General features: G+C 36.6%; 1 protein-coding gene across 1 annotated transcript in view; it reads left to right on the forward strand.

The window, feature by feature from the left end:
* The window catches only part of LOC140245095 (vacuolar protein sorting-associated protein 8 homolog), a 38,996-nt gene extending 14,291 nt beyond the window's left edge, over positions 1-24,705 (forward strand). Inside the window, exons 18-40 of the mRNA XM_072324692.1 lie at positions 3,223-3,269; positions 5,460-5,549; positions 7,208-7,254; positions 7,681-7,903; positions 9,392-9,576; positions 10,071-10,143; positions 10,604-10,764; positions 11,934-12,003; positions 13,790-13,882; positions 14,606-14,745; positions 15,282-15,366; positions 15,899-15,997; positions 17,083-17,172; positions 17,879-18,082; positions 18,534-18,690; positions 19,230-19,333; positions 20,342-20,423; positions 20,967-21,049; positions 21,290-21,370; positions 22,039-22,205; positions 22,355-22,586; positions 23,764-23,835; positions 24,540-24,705. Of these exons, the coding sequence (XP_072180793.1) occupies positions 3,223-3,269; positions 5,460-5,549; positions 7,208-7,254; positions 7,681-7,903; positions 9,392-9,576; positions 10,071-10,143; positions 10,604-10,764; positions 11,934-12,003; positions 13,790-13,882; positions 14,606-14,745; positions 15,282-15,366; positions 15,899-15,997; positions 17,083-17,172; positions 17,879-18,082; positions 18,534-18,690; positions 19,230-19,333; positions 20,342-20,423; positions 20,967-21,049; positions 21,290-21,370; positions 22,039-22,205; positions 22,355-22,586; positions 23,764-23,835; positions 24,540-24,671 (2,717 nt within the window). The 3' untranslated portion in view covers positions 24,672-24,705. The remainder of the gene's footprint in view (positions 1-3,222; positions 3,270-5,459; positions 5,550-7,207; positions 7,255-7,680; positions 7,904-9,391; positions 9,577-10,070; positions 10,144-10,603; positions 10,765-11,933; positions 12,004-13,789; positions 13,883-14,605; positions 14,746-15,281; positions 15,367-15,898; positions 15,998-17,082; positions 17,173-17,878; positions 18,083-18,533; positions 18,691-19,229; positions 19,334-20,341; positions 20,424-20,966; positions 21,050-21,289; positions 21,371-22,038; positions 22,206-22,354; positions 22,587-23,763; positions 23,836-24,539) is intronic.
* Positions 24,706-26,529: the final 1,824 nt, after the last annotated feature.

The following is a 26,529-nucleotide window of genomic DNA, read 5'->3' on the forward strand; positions in this document are numbered from 1 at the left end:
CTTTTGTTTCAATCAAAGGCTTTTGCTATTTGCAAAGTTTATGTATTGATTGGAAGAATGAACTATGGGAAATATGAGAGAGATATTGTGATTTTGTTTTCCTTCACTGAGGTGACTTAGCATCCTGGTAGCATTGGGAATGGAAAAGGTCTTGGGTGAGGAAAGTTTCTCATTGATTTCATTCCATACATTTTTGCAACTTGAATGGAAAGAATACACAAAACAGCATGAAAAGCATACAGTGCTGTAAAGGTGAATATTTTCACGCAAGCAATTTTTTCGTGCTTGGCTGGGTAAGTTGAGTTTTGTGTGTTTTCAGGTACGCGGAATCAAGAAAGCAATTACTGAAACATATGGCAAGTAAAATATTTGCATGCTTTTATTTTCGTGCTAGTTTCTGGTTGTGCGAAATGCACGAAAATTTCAAAACCGCGAAAGTTTTCACTTTTTACAGTTGACAAGACAGTGTTTAATATGCAATGCACACATGTACTTCTTACAAATCATTAATAGTCACATATGAGGATGGTCACACTATGAAATGCATTTTAGCCGACAGCCAGAGAATGGTGTTATTGTCATTAGTGTTTTGTGAATGCAATAGCAGAGGAAAGTTAGGTTACCTGTGAGAAGTATTACACTAATGCAGTTCTGTATTCTCATTCAAGTGAGTGAGGTATTTCTGTTTCGTCCATAGATCAACAGAACTAAAAACGTGCATGTATTCATTGTCGTATATGTCAGAATGAATGATCCTCCCTGCTATCCAGTGTTTAGAGTACATGGTGTGAAACTTACCAATACACTCAGATTAGCTAAAAAGAAATATTTTGCGGACCAATTGAGTCAATTCAAATGTGATATCAAGAACACTTGGAAAGTAATAAATACCGTTTTGAATAGAGGGAAGGCTGTAAATCTCATTTCTAAAGTTCAAGTTGATAACACTATCATTGAAGACAAGTCTGAAATTGCCGAGATTTTTAACTCATACTTTTCAAAAATAGGTTCAAACTTAGCACAAACTATTACTCCAAGTGATAAATCATTTTACGAATTTCTTTCCTCACCAAACGACTACTCAATTTTTTTCAAGCCAATTGACAGGCAAGAATTAATCAAAATTGTACTTCAGCTCAAAGCAAACAAAGCCCCTGGCTATGATGACATTGGCAATGTCCTTATCAAAGACATTATACATTGTATAGCAGATCCTTTATTGTTTTTATATAACCTTTCCCTACAATCTGGTCAAGTACCATCTAAAATGAAACTCGCAAAGGTGACTCCAATATTCAAGAAAGGAGACAAATTATGTATCAGCAACTATCGCCCAATATCTTTGTTAACTTCGTTATCAAAAATCTTAGAGAAAATTGTTCATTCAAGGACTACTACCTTCCTTGAATCTCACAACATCATATCTGACTCCCAATTTGGCTTTAGAGAAAAACATAACACAACTCATGCCATTCTAAGTTTAATAAATACCATTTCAGCTTCAATCGAAAAATCCTGTCATACTATCGGTTTGTTCTTAGATTTTTCTAAAGCTTTCGATACTATAAATCACGACATTCTGTTATACAAACTTGCGCACTATGGTATTAGAGGTAAGGCTCTGGAATGGTTCGAAAGTTATCTTTCTGGAAGAAAGCAATTTGTTACCATTGATGGATATAATTCGTCTATGGTACCAATCACGTGTGGAGTTCCCCAAGGAAGCCTTCTTGGTCCACTGTTATTCTCTGTTTATGTAAATGACATTCGATGTTCTTCGAGTGTTCTCTCTTTTATCCTTTTTGCCGATGATTCAAACATATTCTATACTCACAGTGATCCTAATAAGTTAGTAGAAGTTTTAAATGTAGAACTTACACATGTAACAAATTGGATAAAAGCAAATAAATTATCTTTAAATAAACAAAAAACCAATTACATGTTATTTAGTAACTCTGTTAAACAACTTCCTGACCAAGTGATATTTGATAATTCTGTCATTAAAGAAGTCAAGACTACAAAATTTCTCGGTATTACAATTGACAATAAGCTAACTTGGAACTGTCATATTGATAATATTTGTAAGATAGTTTCAAGAAATATTGGCATTATTAATCACGTTAAACGGATTCTCCCCAAGTCAGTGCTTCTTATGTTATATTCAACTCTTATTCTTCCTTACCTTAATTATGGCGTAATGGCATGGGGAAATGCAATACAAACAAAAATGGACAGGGTACTTCTCTTGCAGAAAAGAGCGATGCGTTTGATATGCAATACCGCTTATAGATCACACACTGATGTCTTGTTTAAAGAAAACCGTATTCTTAAGATTACTGATTTATATCGTCTTCAGCTGGGTTGTTTTATGTACAATGTAGAAATTAACGCTACCCCTGCTGTATTTAAGGAAATGTTTCGAAAAAATAATGTTATACATAATTACTCAACAAGGAATGCGAATGATTATCATCTTCCTAAAAATAGAACTAGTTTTGGTAACAGAAATTTCATGTTTACTGGTCCTAAGCTTTGGAATTCCTTTGATCGTTCACTAAAACAAGCTCAGAGCTTGAATAGCTTTAAGTATAAGCTCAAAACTTTGTTTCTTGATAAGTATTGATAAACAGTTTTATGGTAATAAAACGTATGTATACTTCAATCAATGTTTTCTAGAAGCACTTTCATTAAGTATACTCGGAAGGTTATCTTCTGTTTCATTCATTATTCTAATGGTATATAATGTACACTGTAAACACTTTATACATAAACCTGTGCTTTGTAACATATACATGACTTGTTGTATATCCATAGTACGGTTCATAATAATTGTGCCCTTGTAAATAGTGTATATATGGTGTTTTTGTTATTCCACTCAGCCTTATCTTTGACATTATTTTGTCTATAATCTGTAGGGGGACTACATTTAACAAGCAGTGCTTCTAAGTAGTCCCCTCCACATTTGTACATGGTGTGATTTTATCTCAGAATATCACAATATTTTGTATATACATGGAATATAATCTGTATAGTATTGATATTATATCCACTATGTGTTATACCCTGTATATTTTATCATATAATGTCCACTATGTGGAATATGAATAAAAATTTCATTTCATTTCATTTCATTTCATTTCATTTCATTTCATTTCATTTCATTTCATTTCAAACTTACCTCTAATCTTGCTTTCCATCTTCTCTCCCCTCCTCTCTCTCCAGGTCTCATCAAGAAGCAGCCACAAAGACAAGCAGAAGTGGCAGACAAGGTAAACTTAAAGGGACTGTACAGTACTGGTTGAGGTGGGGATTCATGTTTTGAACATTCCTAAGTGAGATAATGAAAAGCCTCTTGAGAAAGAGCATGTAATTTTAAAAAGGATTCAACGTTTATTTGATGAAAATTGATTTTCAAATGGGTGAGATATCCAAAAAAGTGCTAATAATAAAAGGCGACATGCTACAACTTTATTAGGATCTCTTTGTTTCACCTTGTTTTTGGATATCTCAGCCATTTCAAAACCGATTTCCATTGAATAAACTTTTGATACCCCTTAGAACTGCATGTTCTTTGACATCTCATAGAGTGGTTTCTGAATAGCTCGCAAAACGTTAAAAGCTAAATCCTCACCTCGACCAGAACTGTACACTCCCTTTAAACACAATAATGTGCTGCCACCTGATTTCAGACTTCACAAAATCATAACTGCTCCTGTGCTGATGTTTTAAGCTTGAAGAGAAAAAATGGCCACAGTTAGAGTAGGGACATATAATAAAGCAAATGAATTGGTATCTTTCCAACCAATATGATTGTATTATAGTAAACCAAACAAAGTTAGAGGTACATTTTGGATAACATTCTGTTTCACCAACAGTAATCCAAAACTAAATAAGAGGTACATTTTGGATGACTTTCACCAACTGTAAGCCAAAACTAAGTAAGAGGTTCATTTTGGATGACTTTTACCAACCATGCATCACATGCTCTGGTTTGTTTTTGTCCCCGCCGAACGAGTTCGAGCAGGGGACTATGAAACGGGCTCCGTCCGTGTGTGTGTCCGTCCGTGTGTCCGTCCGTGTGTGATCAAAATGTTCAAAATGCTACTCCTTCGCCATTTCTAACCCGATTTTGATTCTGTTTGCTTTATATGATAGCACTACATGGGAGCTTTGAAACTTGTATACAGAATTTCAATTGTGACCTTTGACCTTGACCTTTGACCTATATTGTATATTTTGCTTCAAAATGCTACTCCTTCGCCATTTCTAACCCGATTTTGATTCCGTTTGCTTTATATGATGGCACTAGGTGAGGGCTTCAAAACTTCTACACAGAATTTTGACCTTTGACTTCTTTGACCTTTGACCTTGATTTTTGACCTACATTGTACATTTTGCTACAAAATGCTACTCCTTCGCCATTTGTAACCCGATTTCAATTCCGTTTGCTTTAAGTGATGGCACTAGGTGAGGGCTTCAAAACTTCTACACAGAATTTTGACCTTTGACTTCTTTGACCTTTGACCTTGATGTTTGACCTATATTGTACATTGCCTACAAAATGCTACTCCTTCGCCATTTCTAACCCGATTTTGATTCCGTTTGCTTTATGTGATGGCACTAGGTGAGGGCTTCAAAACTTCTACACAGAATTTTGACCTTTGACTTCTTTGACCTTTGACCTTGATTTTTGACCTATATTGTACATTTTGCTACAAAATGCTACTCCTTTGCCATTTGTAACCCGATTTCAATTCCGTTTGCTTTAAGTGATGGCACTAGGTGAGGGCTTCAAAACTTCTACACAGAATTTTGACCTTTGACTTCTTTGACCTTTGACCTTGATTTTTTTACCTATATTGTACATTGGCTACAAAATGCTACTCCTTCGCCATTTCTAACCCGATTTCGATTCCGTTTGCTTTATGTGATGGCACTAGGTGAGGGCTTCAAAACTTCTACATAGAATTTTGACCTTTGACTTCTTTGACCTTTGACCTTCATCTTTTTACCTATATTGTACATTTTGCTACTAAATGCTACTTCCGGCGGGGACATATATTACGCACCGCGTAATTTCTACTTTTCCTTGTTTACTTTGTGTCCTGCATATTATTGTATATGCTGTTATTTTCGCGTACATATATTTTCGTGAATGAGGAGGTCATGGACATTTTTGTGAGATGTTGTTTTTGCGAATTGACATAGAGGCCTTCATAAGCGCACTACTACTTAAGCATATGGTGACATTTTCGCATGTTGTTAAATTCGCGGTCCAACTCTGATTCATGAAATTCGCGAAAATCAAACCCTCACGAAAGTGACAGCTTACTCAGTATACAGTACTGAGGTGTAATTGCAATAAATCAAATGTTGGATGATATTGCCTGTATATTAGTGGTATGAGGTGATGAAAAAAAGTGGTTGAAACCTTTTTTGTTGTTGTTGTCATTTTGCAGATTCTTGAGATCTTGTTTGGGTTTGTTGAGGTGTCCATGAAGCAAGGACCAGAGAGGGGGGCTATCCACCTGTTGGAAGAGCATTTTCAGGTAAATGTGTTCTCTCCTGATAAAAGCTATGCAGAGACTCCAACTCTCCCGTTTTCGACGGGAGTCTCCCGCCGAAAGCCCATTTTTGCACAATCTCCCGTTCTCCCGTTTGAGATTTGATTTCTCCCGCCCTGGCTCTGTGTCTCCCGGTGGAAAGGATTTCTTATTTATTTCTATCGTATGTTGAAAAAATAAGCCTTAGATAGCACCAGAGAACATCTAGAATCCTAGGAACTTCACGCTTCGCACACATCAACTTGGAGTCTCCCGTTTGCTAGGGGTTTCAGGCGGGAGAATCTCCAGATCAGAAGGTGCTTGGGGTTGGAGTCTCTGGCTATGTCAGAAACCATTTGCAACATTAGGACCGGTTATTGGAGGATTCCTATAATAGCCAGCAGAACAGCCTGGAGAACAACTTCTGAATCTTCATCATGTCCCCCAATGACCCCAATGGTTGTGGGTAGATAGATTGATTGATGATAGGAGGATTCTAGATCTTTGTCAAGACTTCACCGAGAAGTACATAGCCTGGTATTCCAATGCAAGTTAGAGGGAAAAAGGAATGAACTGATCTGCATTCTAGTCTCCATTTCGGACTTTATTATCTTTTTTTTTGTTGTTGTTGCTGCCATTGAGGTTGAATGATTAGTAGTAGCATCCCTACATCAGTGATCGATTAGTGATCATTCAGCCGATGTTTTCCATGTCGAAGACTAAATACCAAGCATATATGCAAACATGCGCAGTTGGCAATACCATTCTCTTATTACCTGTAACATCACAGTACATTCTGATGCAAGATCATATTTTAGTTTCTTTATAAACTAATATATGTATACTATCTGTGATGTTGTCATCAGTATTGAGTTAGAATAAGTTACTAAATGAAAGAAAGATATCATTCAGAAGGGTGAAGGTTCCGGTGCGAGTTTCTTCACTTTGTCTCCCTCTACAAACTAAATTTGTTAAGATCGCAACTGCTGATCTGTAAATTAACAAACATGTCGAAAAAACATTTACAGATCAGCAGTTGCGATCTTAACAAATTTAATTTGTAGAGGGAGACAAAGTGAAGAAACTCTCACCTGAACCTTCATCCCTCTGAATGATATCTTTCTTTCATTTAATATGCCTTGTCTGCCTTAGACTACTTAACATAACAATGTCGAAATTTCGGAGCTTGGGTATTTGTTCCATGTTCATCGTGTCACTGCCAGCAACCAGAGACAGCCTGGTGGTAGTGTCGCTGCCCGGAAAGCAGTAGATGACAGGTTCGAGTCCCACTGGTTCCTTTTTTCCAACATGTTTGTTAATTTACAGATTAGCAGTTGCGATCTTATTAAATTTAATTTGTAGAGGGAGACAAAGTGAAGAAACTCGCACCTGAATAAGTTACTAGTTTGTAAATATTAGTGCAAAAAAAAAAATGAATGTGTGACATTCTCTTGGCTGCATTTAATCTTAGATTGTAGCAAAACTTTCCTGTTGTGTAGGTTTACAAACACAAGTGACTATTTAAATGCATTATGATACCACAAACAGGGTCTATGATGGAATAGATAGAGCTTGATAAAGAAGTAGAAGATTTATGTGGTAGCTGTTCACATTTTGTGAAAGACTTGTAGAGCACTAACATTCTATTTCATTTCTTTGTACAGAGAGTCGTTCCTATCTGTGTTGAGCACTGTCTCATGCTGGGAAGAAAGTAAGTCTACAATACTATTTGAATTGCATGATTAGCCATGTTGGCTGTGAATAATGAATGATGGAAGGACAAACATGTTATCAAATGCCCCTACCAAATTTTGACCTTTGAACTCTGCTTGATATGTGAGTTTATCTTTCATATGAAATAGTTATATACTTTGCCATATATGAAGAGACTTTACATTGATGTTTCATGCAGTAGTAACAAAATACTTCTCAGATTTGTTTTTTTTTTTTTTTTCACATTTCATTTACCTGCAAGCACTTTATTGAGAGGTATCGCTCAGAAAAAGAGGAGAGGAAATCTAAACATATGAGTCGTATGTTCATATCTGGAAAGATAAATGCATCACTTACAGCTGTATCTATTTATAGCACATACCAGCATGCATTCTACTTTTGCTTCTCATTAACTTATTTCAAGGGATGTCCTGTTTGGATCAATCTATGAGAAATTCCGACATGACATCATTGCCAAGGGTGTCTTTCTGGAATGCCTCGAGCCGTACATCCTCAACGACCGGTTGACCTCTGTGACCCCGGAGGTCATGAAAGATTTCATTGAACACTATCGGCAGAAGGAACTCATCTCCAATGTGGAAGCCTGTATTGTGCACATGGACATTGCCAGCTTGGACATACATCAGGTCAGATGTTAGCCAAGGCATCCCATGATTTAGCTGCGCAAAGTGTCATTCTAGTTGCTAGATAACGTAGCCACACTTGCAGGAGAAGCAGTCAGTCCTGAGAAAAAGACTTTTGAGAGACATGGAAAATGTTGATGCAGTGTTGCCCTTCCCTTCTACACAGATGGAATGAAATATGGTTGAAAAATCCAAGTCATGTGGTCTTATAATCCATCTTGACTATTAAAATGCATTAATGTTAACTGAGTAGCAGGTAAAAATACGCAATTTTGATTCATGTAGTTAGTTTGTGTATAGATTGTTGAATGCAAGCTGATGATTCTTCACGAAGCCCTTGTCAATGTTGCTCCATTTTACACAAATCATAACCCATTTTTATTGAGTGAAAAAAAAAATCCTACTCAGTTCCAGGATGAGGTGGCACTATTTTGCAGTTGGATATTTGCGTGAGGAATTGTAACAATGCATGCCAAATATGTATCATTGAATGTTTTGTTTTCAATTTTGCTTTAAAGTGAGACTGCCATTTGTGAAGCATGCCACCTTTACCCATATCATGATGTAAGTCCTATAGAGTTTCATGTCAAATTAAATTTCTACATCGTGAAGCTCTGGATATATGGCTATTATGCGTGCAAGTATCTCTATCATGTTGAAGTACTCAAGACATTTAGGCCGAATTCACGAAGGTGGTACAAATGAAATCATGGTTTAAACCATGGACAAAAACCATGGAGCGCCAAGTGTCACATGGAATATTTCCTTACGAAATCAGTCATTTCGTCAATGAAATGATTATTTTGTGACAAAATGACAACATTTTGTAACTGAATGAACATTTCTTCCTTGAAATGATAATGTCGTTAACGAAATGGTCATTTTGTTGTCGAAATGACCAATTTCGTAACAAAATATTCCATGCGACACTTGGCACTCCATGGTTTTTGTCCATGGTTTAAACCATGGTTTCATTTGTACCACCTTTGTGAATTCGGGCCTTAGTATCTATGTTTTGTTTTAGAAATATCCTTGTTGGATGCAGTTTTTGTTGCTCCAAACTGACATACAGTATCAGTCATACCTCTGTGTAATCTTTGTGTGGCTTGTCTATTCCGTCACAAAGAATGCGCTTCTTGATGTAGGATTTCTTTTCAGAGAGCTTAATACTGAAGAAAGTTGGTTAAATGTTGGCTTCTTTTGATAGTTTTATCATACATTCTCTTTATAAATATTTTGAGTTGATGTGTTGCAGGCAACCAACACATTTGTGTGTCATTTAAAAGACTATCTGGGCAAGTATTGTTTTCATTTCCTTGATATCTAACAATGTTTCACATGTGCAAATGAAATTAATTAGGCGAAAAATATTTGATGGAGGTGGAACTCTTTTAAGTTCTGTCTTCCCCTGTTTTATTGTATGTTTTTTTTTATTTGTTGGCCATATGTCAAGGTAGGTTGAAATTGGTATGCTTTGTCATGCTTGTGCAGGTTGTTTCACTGTGCTGGGCATATGGTCTGTATGATGCCATTATCTATGTGTACAACAAAGGGATGAATGACTACCTCACTCCATTAGATGAGCTCCTTCAACTCTTGAGGGCAGCAGTCAAGGCTAGCAGCCAACTCTCTGACAATCAGATTCGGCTGGGAAACAAGTTACTTGTGTATATCAGGTAGGTATTGCCATCAGCTGTCTTTTGTAATCAAAGTAGATACAGGAATAATGTAATGTAGTTCGTCTGACTACAATCTTTAAGCCTAGACTAATCTATCCCCTCCCCCATGCATTTGTAATTTTGTCACATTTCAAGTATGTAAAGATTTAAAAACAGTGGCTTTGTTTGCTAATATGTGGTCTTTCATGCTCATGAAAAAGAGAATAAATTTGTACATTTGTACATTTGAAATCTTTTGTACCTGTACCAAGCCCTATAAGAGATAAGTTTGTGTAATGCGCCGAAGGAATGTTTGAAGTGATGAAGGTGAAACTGGAACACAGTACTCACCACAGTTGTGTCTGCAATGCGATATGTACTTGCTAAACTGTTTTAAGTCTTAGTGTTTTGTTATTGTGTATCTGCAGGCATTTCAGTTATGTTGTTTATGTCAAAAGATAAGTACGCACTGTATGTGTATGTTTTAAAATCTTTTCATTTGTGTTTTGTAGTTGCTGTCTTGCTGGCAGGGCATACCCAATTGGTGACATTCCTCCTCATTTGGTCTCCAGTGTCAAAGAAGGGGTAAGGCTTTGCCGAAAACTTTGTTTTATATTGTACCTTACACCAGTTATCACTGAGCTGTTTGTTTTGTTTTTTTTAATTCATGTGTGTCATGTGTAATGTCCTAAAGGTGCACACATGCAGCAGTCCAGAGTTACGATGACAGAACTATTGGTTTCTCTGGATTAGTTAGGGCTGAAACAAGGACATTATGTTTAAGTGTTGTGGTTCTTCATCTTGTTGCTGTTGTTGTTGTGTTCTCTTTTTTTTTAATACAAGGTAAATATTAGGATGTGTTAGATTAGTGGAAGGCAGTATCCTGCTAGCAGCAATTCACTCATCTCAGGTGTGTTGCTCCTGCTGTAAAAGACCTACCATACTCTATGCTGTGTCCTATTCTAGATTTATTTGCTTTGCTCACAGAAACTAAGTTCATGGCTGTTCCTACATGCTTATCTTTTTTCTGCCTTTCTGCTTACAGGTGTGGAAGTGTCTTACAGCACTGCACACCAAAGATGCCTCAGCTGATGAACCAACCTACCCAAACCTTCGTACTCTCCTTGCCTTTGACACCAGAGAGTTCCTCAATGTTGTCTCACTGGCTTTTGAAGAGTCAGAGTTTGATCAGCAGCGGGAGGCAAAGTGAGTCACAGATTCAATTTTATATTTTTCTTGTGATGAAGTAAAACTGTTTAGATGATTGGCCTTAATGCTACATCAAGATAACCTCTTTGATCCATTGTTTCCTTTGTTTGTTTGTTCATTTCCATCTGAGAAGATGGCTGGATAGCCCATATTCAGCTATGTTAAGCTTGTCTTCCATGGGGTCCAGTTGAATGTGAGGTGGGACCACTTCACCAGGTTAAACACCCTGCTCTTTGCGATGAATGAATGAAGCGGGATCTTTTACGTGCATGAGTCATAACAGGACATTTTGTGGCAAAGCCAAGGCTTGTATCTTTTTAAAGTGTCGTACAAAGTGATGACATACAATCACATAATGCCTCATTACACATGAGTTGCAGGTAGTACATACTATACACTTACACATGACTGTAATCAAAGAGACTAGCTTTCTAGGTTTTGTGATGACCTATTAAAGCAGAAAAAAAAATTTCATTTGTAGGATCTAGAATTTATTATATTTTCAAAAAAAAAATAGTGATTGGTTGAAAGAGCTTCACATGATTATAGGTATTTTAGCTTTGTCAGAATGTTGGCATGTTTGACACTCGATGCCATACTACTTGCAAAATGATATCTTTTCTATGATGACATTTTCTCAATAATATTTGTGAAATACCACAAAGCAATTCTGACATTGCGCACTGCTTTCTACCCTCACTCTCTGAAATGTAACAATTTCTAACAAAATGATTTTGACATCACTTAGCAATTTTGACATCACATGCTGCTTCCTACTCTCACCCTGTGAAATGTAACAATTTCTGACAAAACAATTGTGACATCACAGAGCAATTCTTACGTCATGCACTGCTTTGTACAGTCAATTTAGGATCCCTCCATAATATCTCATGCACCACACGACTTCTCGCCTCACATTTTGTCCTTGTTTTGTTTAAATTTTTGATCCAAAATATCTAACAAATATACTCTGCATAATTTTGAGATTCTAGTCAAAGCTATAGGCCTCGATGCCTCCAAAAGTACTATATTTGAGTCACCTCTGCCCATAGTTTTAGCCATAAACGTAAAAGTATCTAAGTATAATGTTGTATACGAGACAGAGTCCATAGGGATTTTTTTTTTTTTAACCTGGCTGTTTGTTTGTTTGTTTGTTTTTCTTTCAGTGCTGTGCAATCCAGACAGAGGGTAGTGGACATCCTGCTTCAAGTTATGGTAGAGAGCGTGGGATTTTCGGTATGATGAAAGAAGTTCTTATTCTGCTGGAGATGTCTTACATCTGTTAATGCAAAATAAATAATAAATGTATGATTTTAATTGACTGCTTGAACTACTTCCGTTGTAAGGAGGTGATGGTACACATTTTTACGAAAATCATGAATGAAAAAAATTCATCGTTTCAACCATTCATGACAGCACTTATTTTGTAATAATTTTCTTCTAATATTTCTTCATAGAATGTCATGTACAGTCAGTGAATTTGATATGCTAACTTTCCAATACAGAATGCTTCTCAAAGCAATATAATGAAATAGGGTTACAATACACAGAAGCCTTGATATTTCCGTGTCTTTTCTGCCACTTTAATGTGTTTTCTGCCATTTGCTTGCACATTTTTAGCCACAACAAATGTAATATGTGGCATTACTGAAGCTGAAACATGTACAAGATACAAGTGCAAGCAGTGAGAGAGCAGCTCCAATAAGTGTCCAAGATTTAACCCTATTCTAACTGGGGGGGGGGGGGGGTCAAATTGACCCCCCCTTGACGTTTCGCGCCACGATTCCGCAACGTGCAAAGATTTTGTTGCGTCGTTTCATGACTTTTTTCATTGAAGTCTCCCGCATATTTTGAGACCAAATTTGCGACGTCCGGGTACACCGTTCTGAAGTTATGCAATGTTTTGCATATGCATGTCAACCCGAAAACCGCTCAAATTCATGATTTCGTGTGCAAATCCAATGCAAACTGTGTTTTTTTGTTTGATTGATATAAATTAGATTATTTCAACTTTTAACCATTGAAATAAATCAATTCTAATGTAGATAAGCTTGAAAAAGTGCCTCCAACAAATTTTGGCAAAAAAACAATAGAAAACAAAAGATCGAAAACACAGTAAAATACATAAGAAATTAACAAAACAATAAAAAACAAAAGAAAATGATTTTGATTGCACTATTTTTTTACAAGAAAATTGTTTGATGTGTCTTGAGGAACTCTGACACAAAAATTTAATAATCCTTCAGTCTTTTTGATGGAGTTATATGTGAATATATGATTTCATGGGTTAATTTGCATAATTAATTTATTAAAAAATATGAAATCAACATTTTTCTATTGTATGACCATGTAATCTTGTAGTTGGCATCCGGTTCTATGTTCAGGCAAAATTTAGCGGCGATCGCGTGATCGGCGGTCGAGATCTGAAGGGGGGGTCAAATTGACCCCCCCCCCCCCAGTAAAAACTTGGTCTCAAATAGCCCAGTTAGAATAGGGTTAAATATAAAAGTTAAGGCACTTCTAGTCGACTTATTACCCTCTTTTCCTTTCCTCTTTAATCTAGTCCACTGAAATGTAATTGTGTGAGAAAAAAATGTAAATACCAATTTCACCTCCATGTGTGGTGTTGTGCAGACAGAAAAGAGGTGTTTGGTATCTATGAAAAAGTCAAGCTGTGCAGTTTTTACAGAGTTGTGATATGCATGTACACTCATGTTCAATGGAATTTTTCTTCAACAGGGAGTCCGTACAGAGAGGAAATGTTGTCAATGTAATGTACTGTAAAACCAGAAATGTTTTATGTGCATGAAACTTTTGCGAACTGCACGAGGAGCAAAGATTTGCGAGAGGAAAATGCACATGAAAGGTTTTGTCTATACAATGCATAGAATGCCAGTCGCCAATTCACAAAAGCTTCATGCCATGAAAAAGGCCATCAGCTCCAGTTCACAGATGTTTATGGTTTTGCAGTACTTCCCATTAGAGAGGAATCAGAAAGTAGAAAATGTCTCCTGTCTCTCAGCCTGCCCAGGTTGGATGTCTCTTCACATTCCTGGCTCGGCAAATGGCCAAACATGAGAACACAATCTTCGTCAACAGGATGCTTTTTGAGCAAGTGAGGCAGGACTTCTTTTACAACCATTTCCACACTTTTCCCCTACGTAATGTGATAGCATGCAAGAATTATCATTTTTCCTAACATCCACATTGTCATTGCATTTCAAGTGAGCTAAGTAGAATCATATTCTGTGGTTTTATGCAGTGCCCACATTTCTCTTTCTCTTTCCCACTCTCCAACTCTCTAATTAATGTGTATGTATGTATGTGTGTTTATGATTTATTATACCTTCTTAATGAACTGAAATGTAAGGAGCATTTTATCAAATGCTAAATAATGTTACACAGAAACAGTGTCATTAACCTTTTAACTTATCGCAAAGGTAAAGTGAAGATGTACACCATGTTAATAGCATTTTAGTCACAGAGCTGCCCACAACACACCTTACCTTGTCTATTGATCTTGTTCTTGATTTGCTTGTTTTGTATAATTATTGTTATTTGAAGTTAATATCTGTTTCAATCACTGTTCATCTTGTGCTGTGTACTAAATTTTGTCTTCATTACAAACCATAGAATGATGCTTTAATGACAAAACTGATAGTTGCTTCAGTCAAGTTGTAGATTGCAATAAAATCTTACTGATTGATCCATCATTTTATCTATATCTGTTAAGTGATTTTTAACTGATACGTGTCACAGACTGACAGTGGTGATTGGAAATATGTGTGTGTGGTATTCCTTGAAACCTGTAATGTGAAAGAATACTTGTTTTCTGTAGGTCCTAGAATTCTTGTCCAACCCGACGGGAGAAGCACGCCACGAGGAGAGGGAACAAGCTCTTCTGGAGCTGTTGAGTGCTGGAGACCTTCTTCAGGTGGATCCACAACGTCTTCTTCAGCTGGCAGAGGGAGCCAAGTTGTAAGTCTTGGGATCAATCTAACAATCTAAAACCTTTCTCTGTTTGCTAAACGTTAATGTCAAGGTCTATACATTAAAGTTATCTCACTTCACAACCTGATTGTGTCTTACATTTCTCTGACTTGCATACAAACTCTGATTCATATATTTTGATGCCTTTGGGCTTTGGTGTAATGAGATGTGTCTTCAGAAAAGTAAACAGTTTTTGGAAGTGATTGAAACAAACTAGTTTATTCTGCTGTGAGTGTTACAGTGCTTCATTTAACCAAAGGAGATTAATGAGTGTCCATGCATTTCTCAGTAATCCAAAGCAAAGAGAGTAACATATTTTCTGCCTTAAATCTGATAATCTTTTGGTAGCTCTGACTTCTGTTTACACGGAATTACAAAGTTCTGTTGAAATGTAACCATAAAAAATACCAATCAGTATCGTATCGGACAGATTGTTTATTTGCACTGTTTCATAATAGATGACATCGTGGATACATACCATTTATTGATAATGATTGTTTTCCATGAATTTCTTTGTATGCCAGCTACCGAGTGTGTGAAGTGCTGTATGAGAAAGGAAGAGAATTTGACAAGATCCTCCTCTGTTACCTGCAAGATTCATCAAGAAAGGTATCGGAGTGTTTTCATTTCTATTAGTCTTGAGTCCAGTACAAACAAAACTTACGTTGTTACAGTTTATCATATTAATCAGATTACAGTAAGAACAGATCAACACACAAAGTGTATATCTTAATGGTAATAATAAGTCATGTGATGTATAGTAATTTGTACGTACTCTTTATGTCAGATCAGTGTTGTTATTATTGTTGTATACTGGACAGATTTTACCAAGGTGTTTCAATCTGTTTCCATTTTTAGTACTCTGACAAAGGCACTTTGTGCATAGGTGAACAAGTTCATGTCATCTCACCACTATGCTAGGAGTAGCAGTGTAAATGTGTAAAGGGACAGAAGTAGTGTCTTTTCATAGGACCTGGACGAAGTCATGAATATGATAAGTGCAGACATTTCTGGCTAGAATGAATAAGAATTGAATTCTTTAACCCTAAAGGGGCCGGGCTTTTTTGGCTATGCTCAGACCAGATGTTGATGCATTAGTATCTGTTTATAATTGGTTTTGTTGCCATCGTTTTATTTTCAGTCATCTTCATTTTCATACATCAATCAAATCATGATGGAGAGTTACTACACTGAGGCAGAGAAGGAGGCAGTTCAGAGGCAAGCTTTGAAACACCTCAAGGTACGCAGCACTTTTCAGATTCAACCAGTTAAGGGGAATGACTAAAGGTGTGCAGTGATTTTTCATTCCCGAATCAACCCTTTGAGGACGAGTCCTGAGTATACTCAGTAAAGTGTCAATGGGAAATGCGTGTTGTAGCAAAATCAGACCGTCCTTGACAGGTTAAGGTAAACCCTTCAAGGCACGTACTCGTCTTGAAATTCGACCAAGGAAGGGAGGTACTTTAAGGTGTGCAGTGCTTTTGATATTCCTCAAGAGAAAGACCCAAATTTATTTTAATCAATTAATTTTGATGTCCATCCAAGGGAAATACCTCTAGGTATGCAGTGCAGACTTTTGCATTTGAACATCTATAAATTACTTATACTTGGTACAGAGTTTCAGAATTTATATGATTGGAATGAGGAGTAAGAATGTTTTCAAAATTTATAACAAATCATGATGAACAAGAGCTTCACATAAGAATGTGTGATTGGGTGCTCAAGAAAGCAGAACAAAAGAAGAAAGCATCCATAAATTATACACAAGCGAACAAACTTGTGAAGCAAGTGGTATTGTAATGGAATTACTTTGCTACATTACTGGAATGTGTGAACCATCAATGGCATCATCTTTTTTCAGTGGATTATATTTTAGGTTTTTCAGAGTATTGGTATATCTGCCGTAGGACCATAACAAATTTCACAAATCTGTACATGGCACTAACGATATAAGTACCACCTGATGTGAAATTACATAAATTGTGTGGAATGCCATATTAACATTTCTACATGGAGAGTAAGGGGACTCCCTCAAGATATGAAGTGCTTTAAAAAATGCTTCGGTATGTGAAGCTCTCAAATACCTTATAGAAGTTAAAGCATACCCCAATAAACTCATAAAATGCAGACATACTGCCAAGATATTTCCGTCTTGATTCTCATGACATTTGGTTAAGGTATTGTGTAACTGTAACATTAGATTTATGTCCTGACTTGGTTGTTGTTGTGGGATTTTTTTTCTTATGCCTCTGTGATAAACAACATGTGCTAGAGAGGAGTGACTAACTTTTGAAGTAACCGTCTTCTTTCCTTTGGTTTATTCAGGATCTTGTTGCAATAGACAGCAAAGAGACAGCCCAGCTTGTGCTGAAAGTCTTCGCTCACTCCTTGAGTGATGTAGTCATCCAGTTACAGGTGAGAAATTGCTAAAAGGATTGTACATTTCCTAAAAGGATTACAAATGGCTGAAAAGATGGTAAATGGCTAAAAGGATTGTAAAATGACTAGAAGGATTGAAAATGGTTAAAAGGATTGTAAAATGGCTCAAGGGTGGACAGTGATGATGAGGACGAAATTCTTTATGTAGGCAGGCTTGTCTGCAGTACAAAACCTACTAACAGGTTTCCAGTTCTTTCTCAAATCATACACAGAAAATTCTGGCAGTGTTTAGAAGCTAAGTATTTGGGGTATTTTTTTTACTGAAAATATGAATAATGTAAGGTCAAATTTTGTAGCAGGTTTAGATAATAGTATTTTGTTTTTGTTTTTTCATGGAATTTCCACATAAAAGGCTTTAGAGGGGACAACATTCCATTTTAATATTCAGTTTTCAGCTAGAAATAAGCAAAATTCATTGACTGCTTACTGTGTTATCTAGTGTACGGTGACTATATAAAACTATAGCTTCTGATGTGGTTGCTTTCAAGGGAAGATAACAATGGACAATTCTTTCATGTCATATATAAGTTGCCAAGTTCGTGTTATTACGTGAAACGACTCAAGGAATCTTCACATTGTGTAAAGAATAGTCTTGAGTGTACGCTATTACCCATAGTGATTGTTGGAAAATGATATGGTTCAAACATCTGCTTGACTGTACTTGACTTGTCTTCACTGGCAGGGTCAACCACAGCTGCAGTATGAGTTTTTGGAAGGAGTCTTTGATGGGATGGATGCGGGTAGCTCCCTCTATAGTCGGGAGGAACCACAGCCTGACTGCTTTGTACATGAGAAATACCTGGATCTCATGTGTACATTCAATCCAAAGAGAGTTCTGAAGTTTGTCATGATGTCAGAGAATTACCGACTAGAGGAGGCCTTACATGTAAGTTGGATGCTATCACTGTGGAGTTGTCATCAATTTAAATCTTTTTTATCTCAGAATATGAACTCATGTTTCTGATCTCCTTGTGTGATAGGGATTATGATTAAAATGTGTTCCTTGTGAGATCAACTCTTTGATATGTTTTCAGTGTTTAATGTACAAACGTAGTTCTGCGGGCAGATAACATATCTGTTATTTTAAATGCTATACCAATATTACATAATCATCTCGTAAGACAATTATGACTGTGACTTTGACTATTACAGTATCAAAAGACTTCCTGTTTCCCTGTAATATGCTGATTGTATTGTTTTCTTTAGTCCAACTGCTATGCCATGATGAAACACATTGAATGAAACTCAACACTTACTACAGACAAATCCATGTTATGTAAATGTGCAGCCATCTTGGACAGAACGCTGATAGTTCTACTTCTGTTGCTTTTCTTTAGATTGTTAGAAAGCACAAGATGTCAGAGCCCACTGCTTTTCTGCTGGAGAAGTCTGGAGATGTCCAAGGTGCCTTTGGGATCCTGATGGAAAACCTGCAGTCAAAGGTTAAAGCGCTCTGTGATGAGGTCAAGGGTCAAGATGGAAATGAAAGTGAAGGTCAGTGAGGTCGTTGCTAATCAGGCATGGAACATTCACCAATAGTCTCGCATGAAATTATGCATTCTGTGAAAAGACAAGTTGAGACTGTTTTCTAACAGATGTACATCATGGACTGTATATGCAGAATATTTCACGAGGTTATTATTTTTGCGAATTTCGCGAGTCCTGTGCTATTCGCAAATTTAAAACACATTAAAATATTAATTCTGATCCCGACATAAATGTGGCAGGTGCACATTTCTCCGTTCAGTACTGTACTTCACAATCATAAATTTAACCACTTGCAAAATTGTTGGGAACTCCCGATTCGCAAAAAATTATACTTGCTGAATATATGGCGTATACAGTATTTGAAAGCTGCAGTGCGCTTTGAATAGGCATACTCTGTTTTCTTTTGCAATTACTGTAGACGTCATAAATAAAATTGCAGGGACATAAACTGTACTTTCTTTGAAATGCCTACTTAGAATCTCTGTAATGTATCAGTGTGCAAAATGAAGTATCAAGTATCATTGTTCTATTTCTTATCTTGGCAGGCACAAATTTCAGTTTGTCTTTGGCCAATCTTCAAGCCATACTCATGGTACTTGTCCAGCTGTGTCAACGAAACTCGCCTAAACTGGACGGGGATGAGAGAGAGGTTAGTTACAACATATCATTCAAGAACTAATGTGCTTTAAAGGGACTGTACAGTACTGGTTGAGGTGGGGATTCATGTTTTGAACATTCCTAAGTGAGATAATGAGAAACCTCTTATGAAATATGAAAGAGCATGTAATTTTAAGAAGGATTCAATGTTTATTTGATGAAAATTGGTTTTCAAATGGCTGAGATATTAAAAAAAGTGATAATAATAAGAGGCGACAGGCCATGTCTTTTATTAGGATCTCTTTGTTTCACCTTGTTATTGGATATCTCAGCCATTTCAAAACTGATTTTCATCAAATAAACTTTTGATACCCCTTAGAATTGCATGCTCTATGACAACTCATAGAATGGTTTCTGAATATCTCGCAAAACGTTAAAAGATAAATCCTCACCTCGACCAGGGGGGTGTTTCATCAACGTTTGTCGGCGCTGACAACTTGAATCACCATAGTAACAGTCAGTGACCAGAGCATCTCAGCCAATCAAAACCAAGGATTTTGCTGAAATTGGTCAGTGCCGACAGTTGTCGGCGCTGACAAGCGTTGATGAAACACCCCCCTGAACTGTACACACCCTTTAAAAATTTGGTCATAAAAAACAAACAAACAAACAAATGTATATTTAATGTCTATATATTTCTACATACCTGTCTATATATAAATTAGATATAGATATGATTGCAAGTGATTCATTGAGTTTCTTTTCTTTTCTTTTTTTTAACCCGTTGAGGACGAGCTGATCTTGCTACAACACGCATTTCCCATACACACCTGCCCGAGCATAATCAGGACTTGTTTTCAATGGGTTAATATGCTATAAAATGATCTTGCAGTCCTCATTTTTGAGAAAACTTGGTAACCATTTCGAATGAAGGGACCAAGGTGATGCGACATGACTGTGACCTTTGCTATGTGAACCTGAATATGAATATCACATGGCACTGTATTAATGAATTAGTTTTGATGTGTATTAAGATGATATTGATGTGTTCATTCTACAGGCTTTGTGGTTTCCACTCCTTGACTTAATGATGATCACGCAGCGACGTCTCAAACCAGCATTTACTGAGTCACAGTTTCAAAGTGAGTACATTGGAGATTCTCTGTGAATAATGATTCATGAATTCATATTAGATGATAACTGAAACAAGATACAATTTCTCTCATAGACAGAGACGAGCCAAATACGAAATGGTCATTTTACATCTCCATATTGTTCTAGATCCAAATACATTTTACAATAATTCTCCTGTGTGTTATTTTTTCGGTATTAGTGTGTTTATTTTTGTTGTCACTATTATCTAATTTGGTATTTTCATTGTTATTGTAATCATTATTTTTTGTAATTTCATTTGAAAGTGGTGAGACCTTTGATAAAGTAAGACTCAAAGCTGACTGAACGTTGTTTTGATGGTATTCGTTCTCCACGATAGGTTTCCTGTTGTTTAATGATACCTATTTGTTAGTGTTGAAAGAAAGAATACCAAAGTTTACAGTAAGAATGGGCATCACACTTTTGTAAAGCATTTTCATCTTTTTTCCCCATTATCAAATGTATCTGTTGGAGTAAGTGGCAAGCCATATGTCATATGGTATGTTCTATCTAATTAATGTTCTACTGTTTAGGTTTCAAGGAGCTGACAAGACATGTACTCAACAGCATGATGGGACATCTTGCACTGCCTAGAATCCTACAGAAGATTATGCAGGTATTAAAAGTTATATATTATTACTTGTATATAAGAGAGACTAAGATGTACATTTTACCGTGCAGTAATTAATGGGTGCTCATCACATGCACTTATGATTGTTTGTGAGATTCTCTGGTTGTAGCATACATACCTTGAATCCGCTGTTGTTGTTGTTGCTGCTTTACCATACACACCTTGTATTTACCTCTACTGTTATGTAACACTGAAGTCTATTTCATGCTATTGCTTTTCAAACAGGACCCCACATACAGCACAGGCAAATTTGGAGAAATCCGAGAATTGATTGTTGGAATGCTGGATACCTATAACTATGAATCAGTGAGTAGCCATGTTTTGATCTAGAAAGTTATACTTTGATATGTTTTGTAATATGAAAGCCTTTTCAACATCAGATACAGCAGGTCATATATATTTTCAGTTTTGTGTTGAGAGTGATATTTCTAATTCTCATTACCATTCACACTATTCTCTGATAGTGTTTGTCACAGTAATGAAATCTAATGCATCAATGCAGATAAGATGCTTGGATTTTGATTCATGATTTGCCAAAATTTGCCTTTAGCAAAATACCCAGGAGTAAAATTAGTTTTTATAAAGCTACAGTTGCGCAATTTGATGTGTATTCATGTATTCGTATGAACGAGTGTTGACAAGCATATACATTTTACCGTACAGCACATAGTAGTTGCTGTTTTTTTCCTTTCCAACCTGAGATCTGTAGACCCAAAGTAAAAATTCCTGTAATGAAAGCTCCTCCATGCTGTGTCTGCAACTCTAGGATGAGGCAAAATGGTATACTGACTTGCATCTTTCCTCTACTGACAGAAATACGCACATGTTTTTATGCAGCATACATTGTACATTGTGTTATTTTAGTAAAATCAAGCATCATGATGTTGTGATCTCCAGCTACCAAGGTATGGAGATTGTATATTGCCATATATCACATTCTAAAGTTGGTTCTTGGACTGTTTCCATCACTCTAGACTCTTCTAAAGACTGCTAACAGCCTCCTAGCAAGGGACCTCTACGGGTCAGTGAAAAACCTGACTATTGCTGCCAACAGAGGACTCATGCCTCGTCAAGAGTCGTGTATGATGTGTGGCAAGAAGTATGAACACTCAGCTGAGTCAGACCACATCCTTATCTTCAGGTATGACTGCTACAGCTTCATATATTTGTTTTATGCTATTTCAGCATTGCATGATCAATGTTTGTTCTCAATACCATTGTTGTTGTGATGTAGATCACCTTAGTTCTATTGTCTGCTAATTCCATTCTAAATCTCATGTTTCTATCCAGCTGTGGCCACACCTACCACACAACTTGTCTACAGACAGCTGGATGCTCAGCTATGATTGATGGTCAGCGTCACTGGACCTGCCTCCAGTGCTTCTCTGCCCGCCGAGGGGCCGCCCTCAGCCCCCATCGAAGGCCACGCCTCTTTAGCTCGGGCGATGGTCAAGGAGACGTGGCGAGGGGAGCCACATCGCCAAGGGGTGGAGCCAGCGGAGGGAAGCATAGTGATGATTTGGTAAGAATGGCAAAGAAAGCATGACTGATTTGATTTAAAAAAAAAGCAGAGAAGACATGTATGACAGTGTTTGATGAACACAATGTACCATTTAAGGAGAAGCAAACGTTGATTGGATTAAAGTGTTGATGACAGTGGGGACTCTGATTATTGTGATGTAAACTTTAACATGTTGTAAGCAAAACTTTCAGATGGAAGGAAATTGATCTAGTCCCCATTCATAGTACCCATTATGCAGTTTAAGGTTCTTTGTGTACTGACTTTTGCTGTAACATGAGTGTATGAAAACTTCAATTGCACATTCCAAGCTAACACTTATTACATCGATAGGATTATGCCGACCTTTGTGCCCCTGAAAAACAGGTTCAGAGTTAAGCATAAAAAATTGGGAAATGTTATGGTGCCTGTATTATGAAGGAAAACCTGCTTAATTCAACAAGGCATGCAAATATGAATATGAATAATTTACCTGAAGACTTTTTCATTGTCTCTGCCTAATCCTCGCCAAAAAGGACAACTTCAACAGCAGACAGACACTCACACACACACTCGAAAAGTGAGATAATTCAGTCATTCCGTGGTTTTCTGCTCTATGTACTCAATAATTCAGATTCTTGAAGATTCCGAAGACAACATTCTGAAGGCAAACTGTGATATTGACATTGTGCATAAAACAAGAAGTGCTGTATGTATGTGTATACAATGTTTTTGTCACGATATTAGCTATATCATGATGTTGATATTCTCTTGATCCCACTGTAATCATTGTATTACATGGTTCATCTTTATCATTTTGAACAGGCCCATTTTAAACTTGAGAGATGTTTACATGAAACAAAATCTCCACATTATTATTATGAATATACCAAACACTGAGTTTGAATTGATACTTGACCAAGAACATTTACAATTGTGTCAAGGAACTTTGACTTGGACATGAATGTAACATCTCAACAGTATTTCTAAAATTCATATTGAAACAATGGAGATCATTGAGGTGAAGAAGTTGAGTGATAGCAAACACAATGAATGTTTGGCCTCACGTCTATGCGAATGTGTGTTATGGCAAAATGCAGGAGAAAATAACTCTTATCCAAATTTACTACCAAGTTATATCAAGTGTGTTTTATATTTCAGAATTTTGAATGGATATTATTCCCATGTTGATTTGTTTTAGCAAGTGGAGTTGACTCCTGAACAGATTGCATCTCTTGATAACTTAAAGAAATGGACAGATGGTCCCTCAAGGGTGAGTCCACCATAAATTATTTACCATGTTGGCTTTCCTTCATCAGTCTTTCCATTCTAACACATGTGTAAATCTGTTTCCAGTGTTATATATCATCAGGTTATCTTAGTTTGGTCAAACTTCTTTGTTATCTTGGTCACATTCAGCAGGCAAATACATCTGCAAATCTTTAATTCAGATTTTCTCAAATATTTACTACATGGGCAGTTGAATGTACTCTTGATTTCACTTACACTTCTGATAGAATTCTGTTAGTTAATATAGTGTCCTATTTGCATAAAGAATATGGCACGTCATCAATCTTTAAAGAATGACTGCCATGGCACATACTTATGGTGCAGTATTAACACTTGGTGGTAGGTAGTTTACAGTTGTTGTTGCTTTTTTTTCTTCTACTGATTATCATGTGTAATGAAGTTACTGATCTTGATATAGAAGCCAGAAGTTAATAGCATAAAGATATGTACCCTTAAAAAGCCACATGGAGATTACATAAATGTTAGATTTGTCTTGGAGCTCAAGTGAGCAACATGCCCCTTGTTCATTGTTCATTGTAAAGCACTCTGAGAAGCATTAGTGCCAATTAGGTGCTCTGAACATACCAAGTGATGTATTATTATACAGTCTGTAAAGTGATTCAGCCTGTGACTTTGTAATGCTTTGCTAATTCTTCGGTATCTGATGATTTTATTTCCTGTCTACAGCTTGCCATCCTGAGTGAAGTCTTACTGACACAGAGATCCAACCCATCTAACAGAGGGCTGGTCAGTCCTAACAGTATTCTTCACCAGGAAAGATTTAAACTTCATCTTGCCCCTCCCCCTAGTGATGAGTGACCACCAAGAATGATTTAAACTTCATCTTGCCCCTCCCCCTAGCAATGAGTGACCACCAAGAATGATTCAAACTTCATCTTGCCCCTCCCCCTTAGCGATGAGTGACCACAGAAATTCTCTGTTCTCTCGCAGACATCACATTATTTCTTGTGTCTGTAGTAGATTACAACATCAGTTAACAGGGAATGGTCCCTCACATTTGCCACATAGACACAGTTGTCTCTAAAATTTCTTCTTACAGTGAAAAATAAAGGCATTTGGAAATTTAAGAAGATAAAGAAAATTCTTTAAAATTTCTAAAATAGAACCCCTCTGGGTCATGGAAAAACACATATGCAGTTAGATATGCATGTACACACATGGTTAGACAAAAAAAAAGTAGTAAAAAAAATCTTTGGCAGCACACAAAAAATGAATAAAGGCTCTAGCCTTAATTTGATGAGAACATAACTAATTTGACAGTATGAGCTTTCTATGTTAGCTGTAATACCATGAGGTTATTCAAGAGATAAAAACATAGGTTGAAAGGAATCATTCAAGCTTAGACATCATTCTACAAAATTTACAAATAGAAAGATTCCATTACTGCTTCAGAGAACTTATGTTGAATAATTTATGAAACTTGATAACATTTTATAGTCTGTTATGAAAACATCATTCAACACACTGTCTGCTGATGTCACTAAATGCTGGACATAATGAAAGATGATTTAGTTCATGTCTTTGAACTGTACGATCACACAGTGAGACATGGTTCTAGTGGCTGCTCTGCTAAACGCCTTTGCTCAGCAGGTGCCAACATATGTGATTTAAAAAGAACTCTATTCAATCAATGGCATCTAGTGTTAACAAACAAATTTCCAGACTAGCTTCGTGCTTCAAAATTCTACAGTTCAAACAGAATAACAGAAAACTGCTGTATTCCAATTCTGATTATCCAAATCAATCAGGCTGCAATCAAGAGAAGACTGCACCAAGATAACATTTAAGATGGACTCCTCTTCCCACTAATTATACATTTCAGTCTTTCTGTTGCCTTTGTCATCTATTAAGATAAATCTTGAGCTTTGCATTACTTGCAAAACAAAGTGTACACAATGTGAGAGAGCTCAGATTTTTACCCTCACCCCAAATTAACTGTAATTATGTTCTTCAAGGCAGAGCTGCAATTGACATTTCTAGCATTAATTATTTGTTACTTAAGATTTCCCTATTGTTGGAGGTCAGGTTTAAGGTGTTGGTAAAAGGTTTTAGATTTGTTGGTTTTGTCAATGTATGTGGTTTGGAATATATCAGATGCTTTAGTGTAACCTTACTTCACAATAGTATATTGTGAGGATGAGGGTGGAGGATTAAGCATTAAAAGGGTAAGAAAAAAGTTGAAATCATTGGCTGACAACCAGAAGGGCGCTGTTGTGTTTATTCGAAAAGCATTTTTAAGCATTTAAAGCATTTACAAGATTTTTAAGCATTGCTTCAATGTCAGGTTAGATGGCACCCATGTGGTTTTGATTTGTTACATTTTACTGAAAATGAATATAATTTAAAATTGGCTCCATAATGTAGAGGAGATTGAGCTAGCTGATACCAATACCCCCAAAATTGTGATAATGCCCTTCTGGTTCTCATCCGATAAAATTAGCCATGTATAAACCCCTGCTTTCCATTTCTATGCCACCAACTTCTCTCTAAGTAAACTTCCTTTGAGTAAACTCAAGAACTCATGCACCTAATGCATTGCTGTAATATTCATCTGAAATTTATTTCTTACTCGTGGACTAACAGAGAAGAAGACTGTACTTGTGCTCGTGATTGTTTTCATTTTTCCACCTTGCAAAGTGGCAGGATATAGCCTATA

Source organism: Diadema setosum, chromosome 22 (assembly GCF_964275005.1).
Source record: "Diadema setosum chromosome 22, eeDiaSeto1, whole genome shotgun sequence".
Lineage (NCBI taxonomy): Eukaryota > Metazoa > Echinodermata > Echinoidea > Diadematoida > Diadematidae > Diadema > Diadema setosum.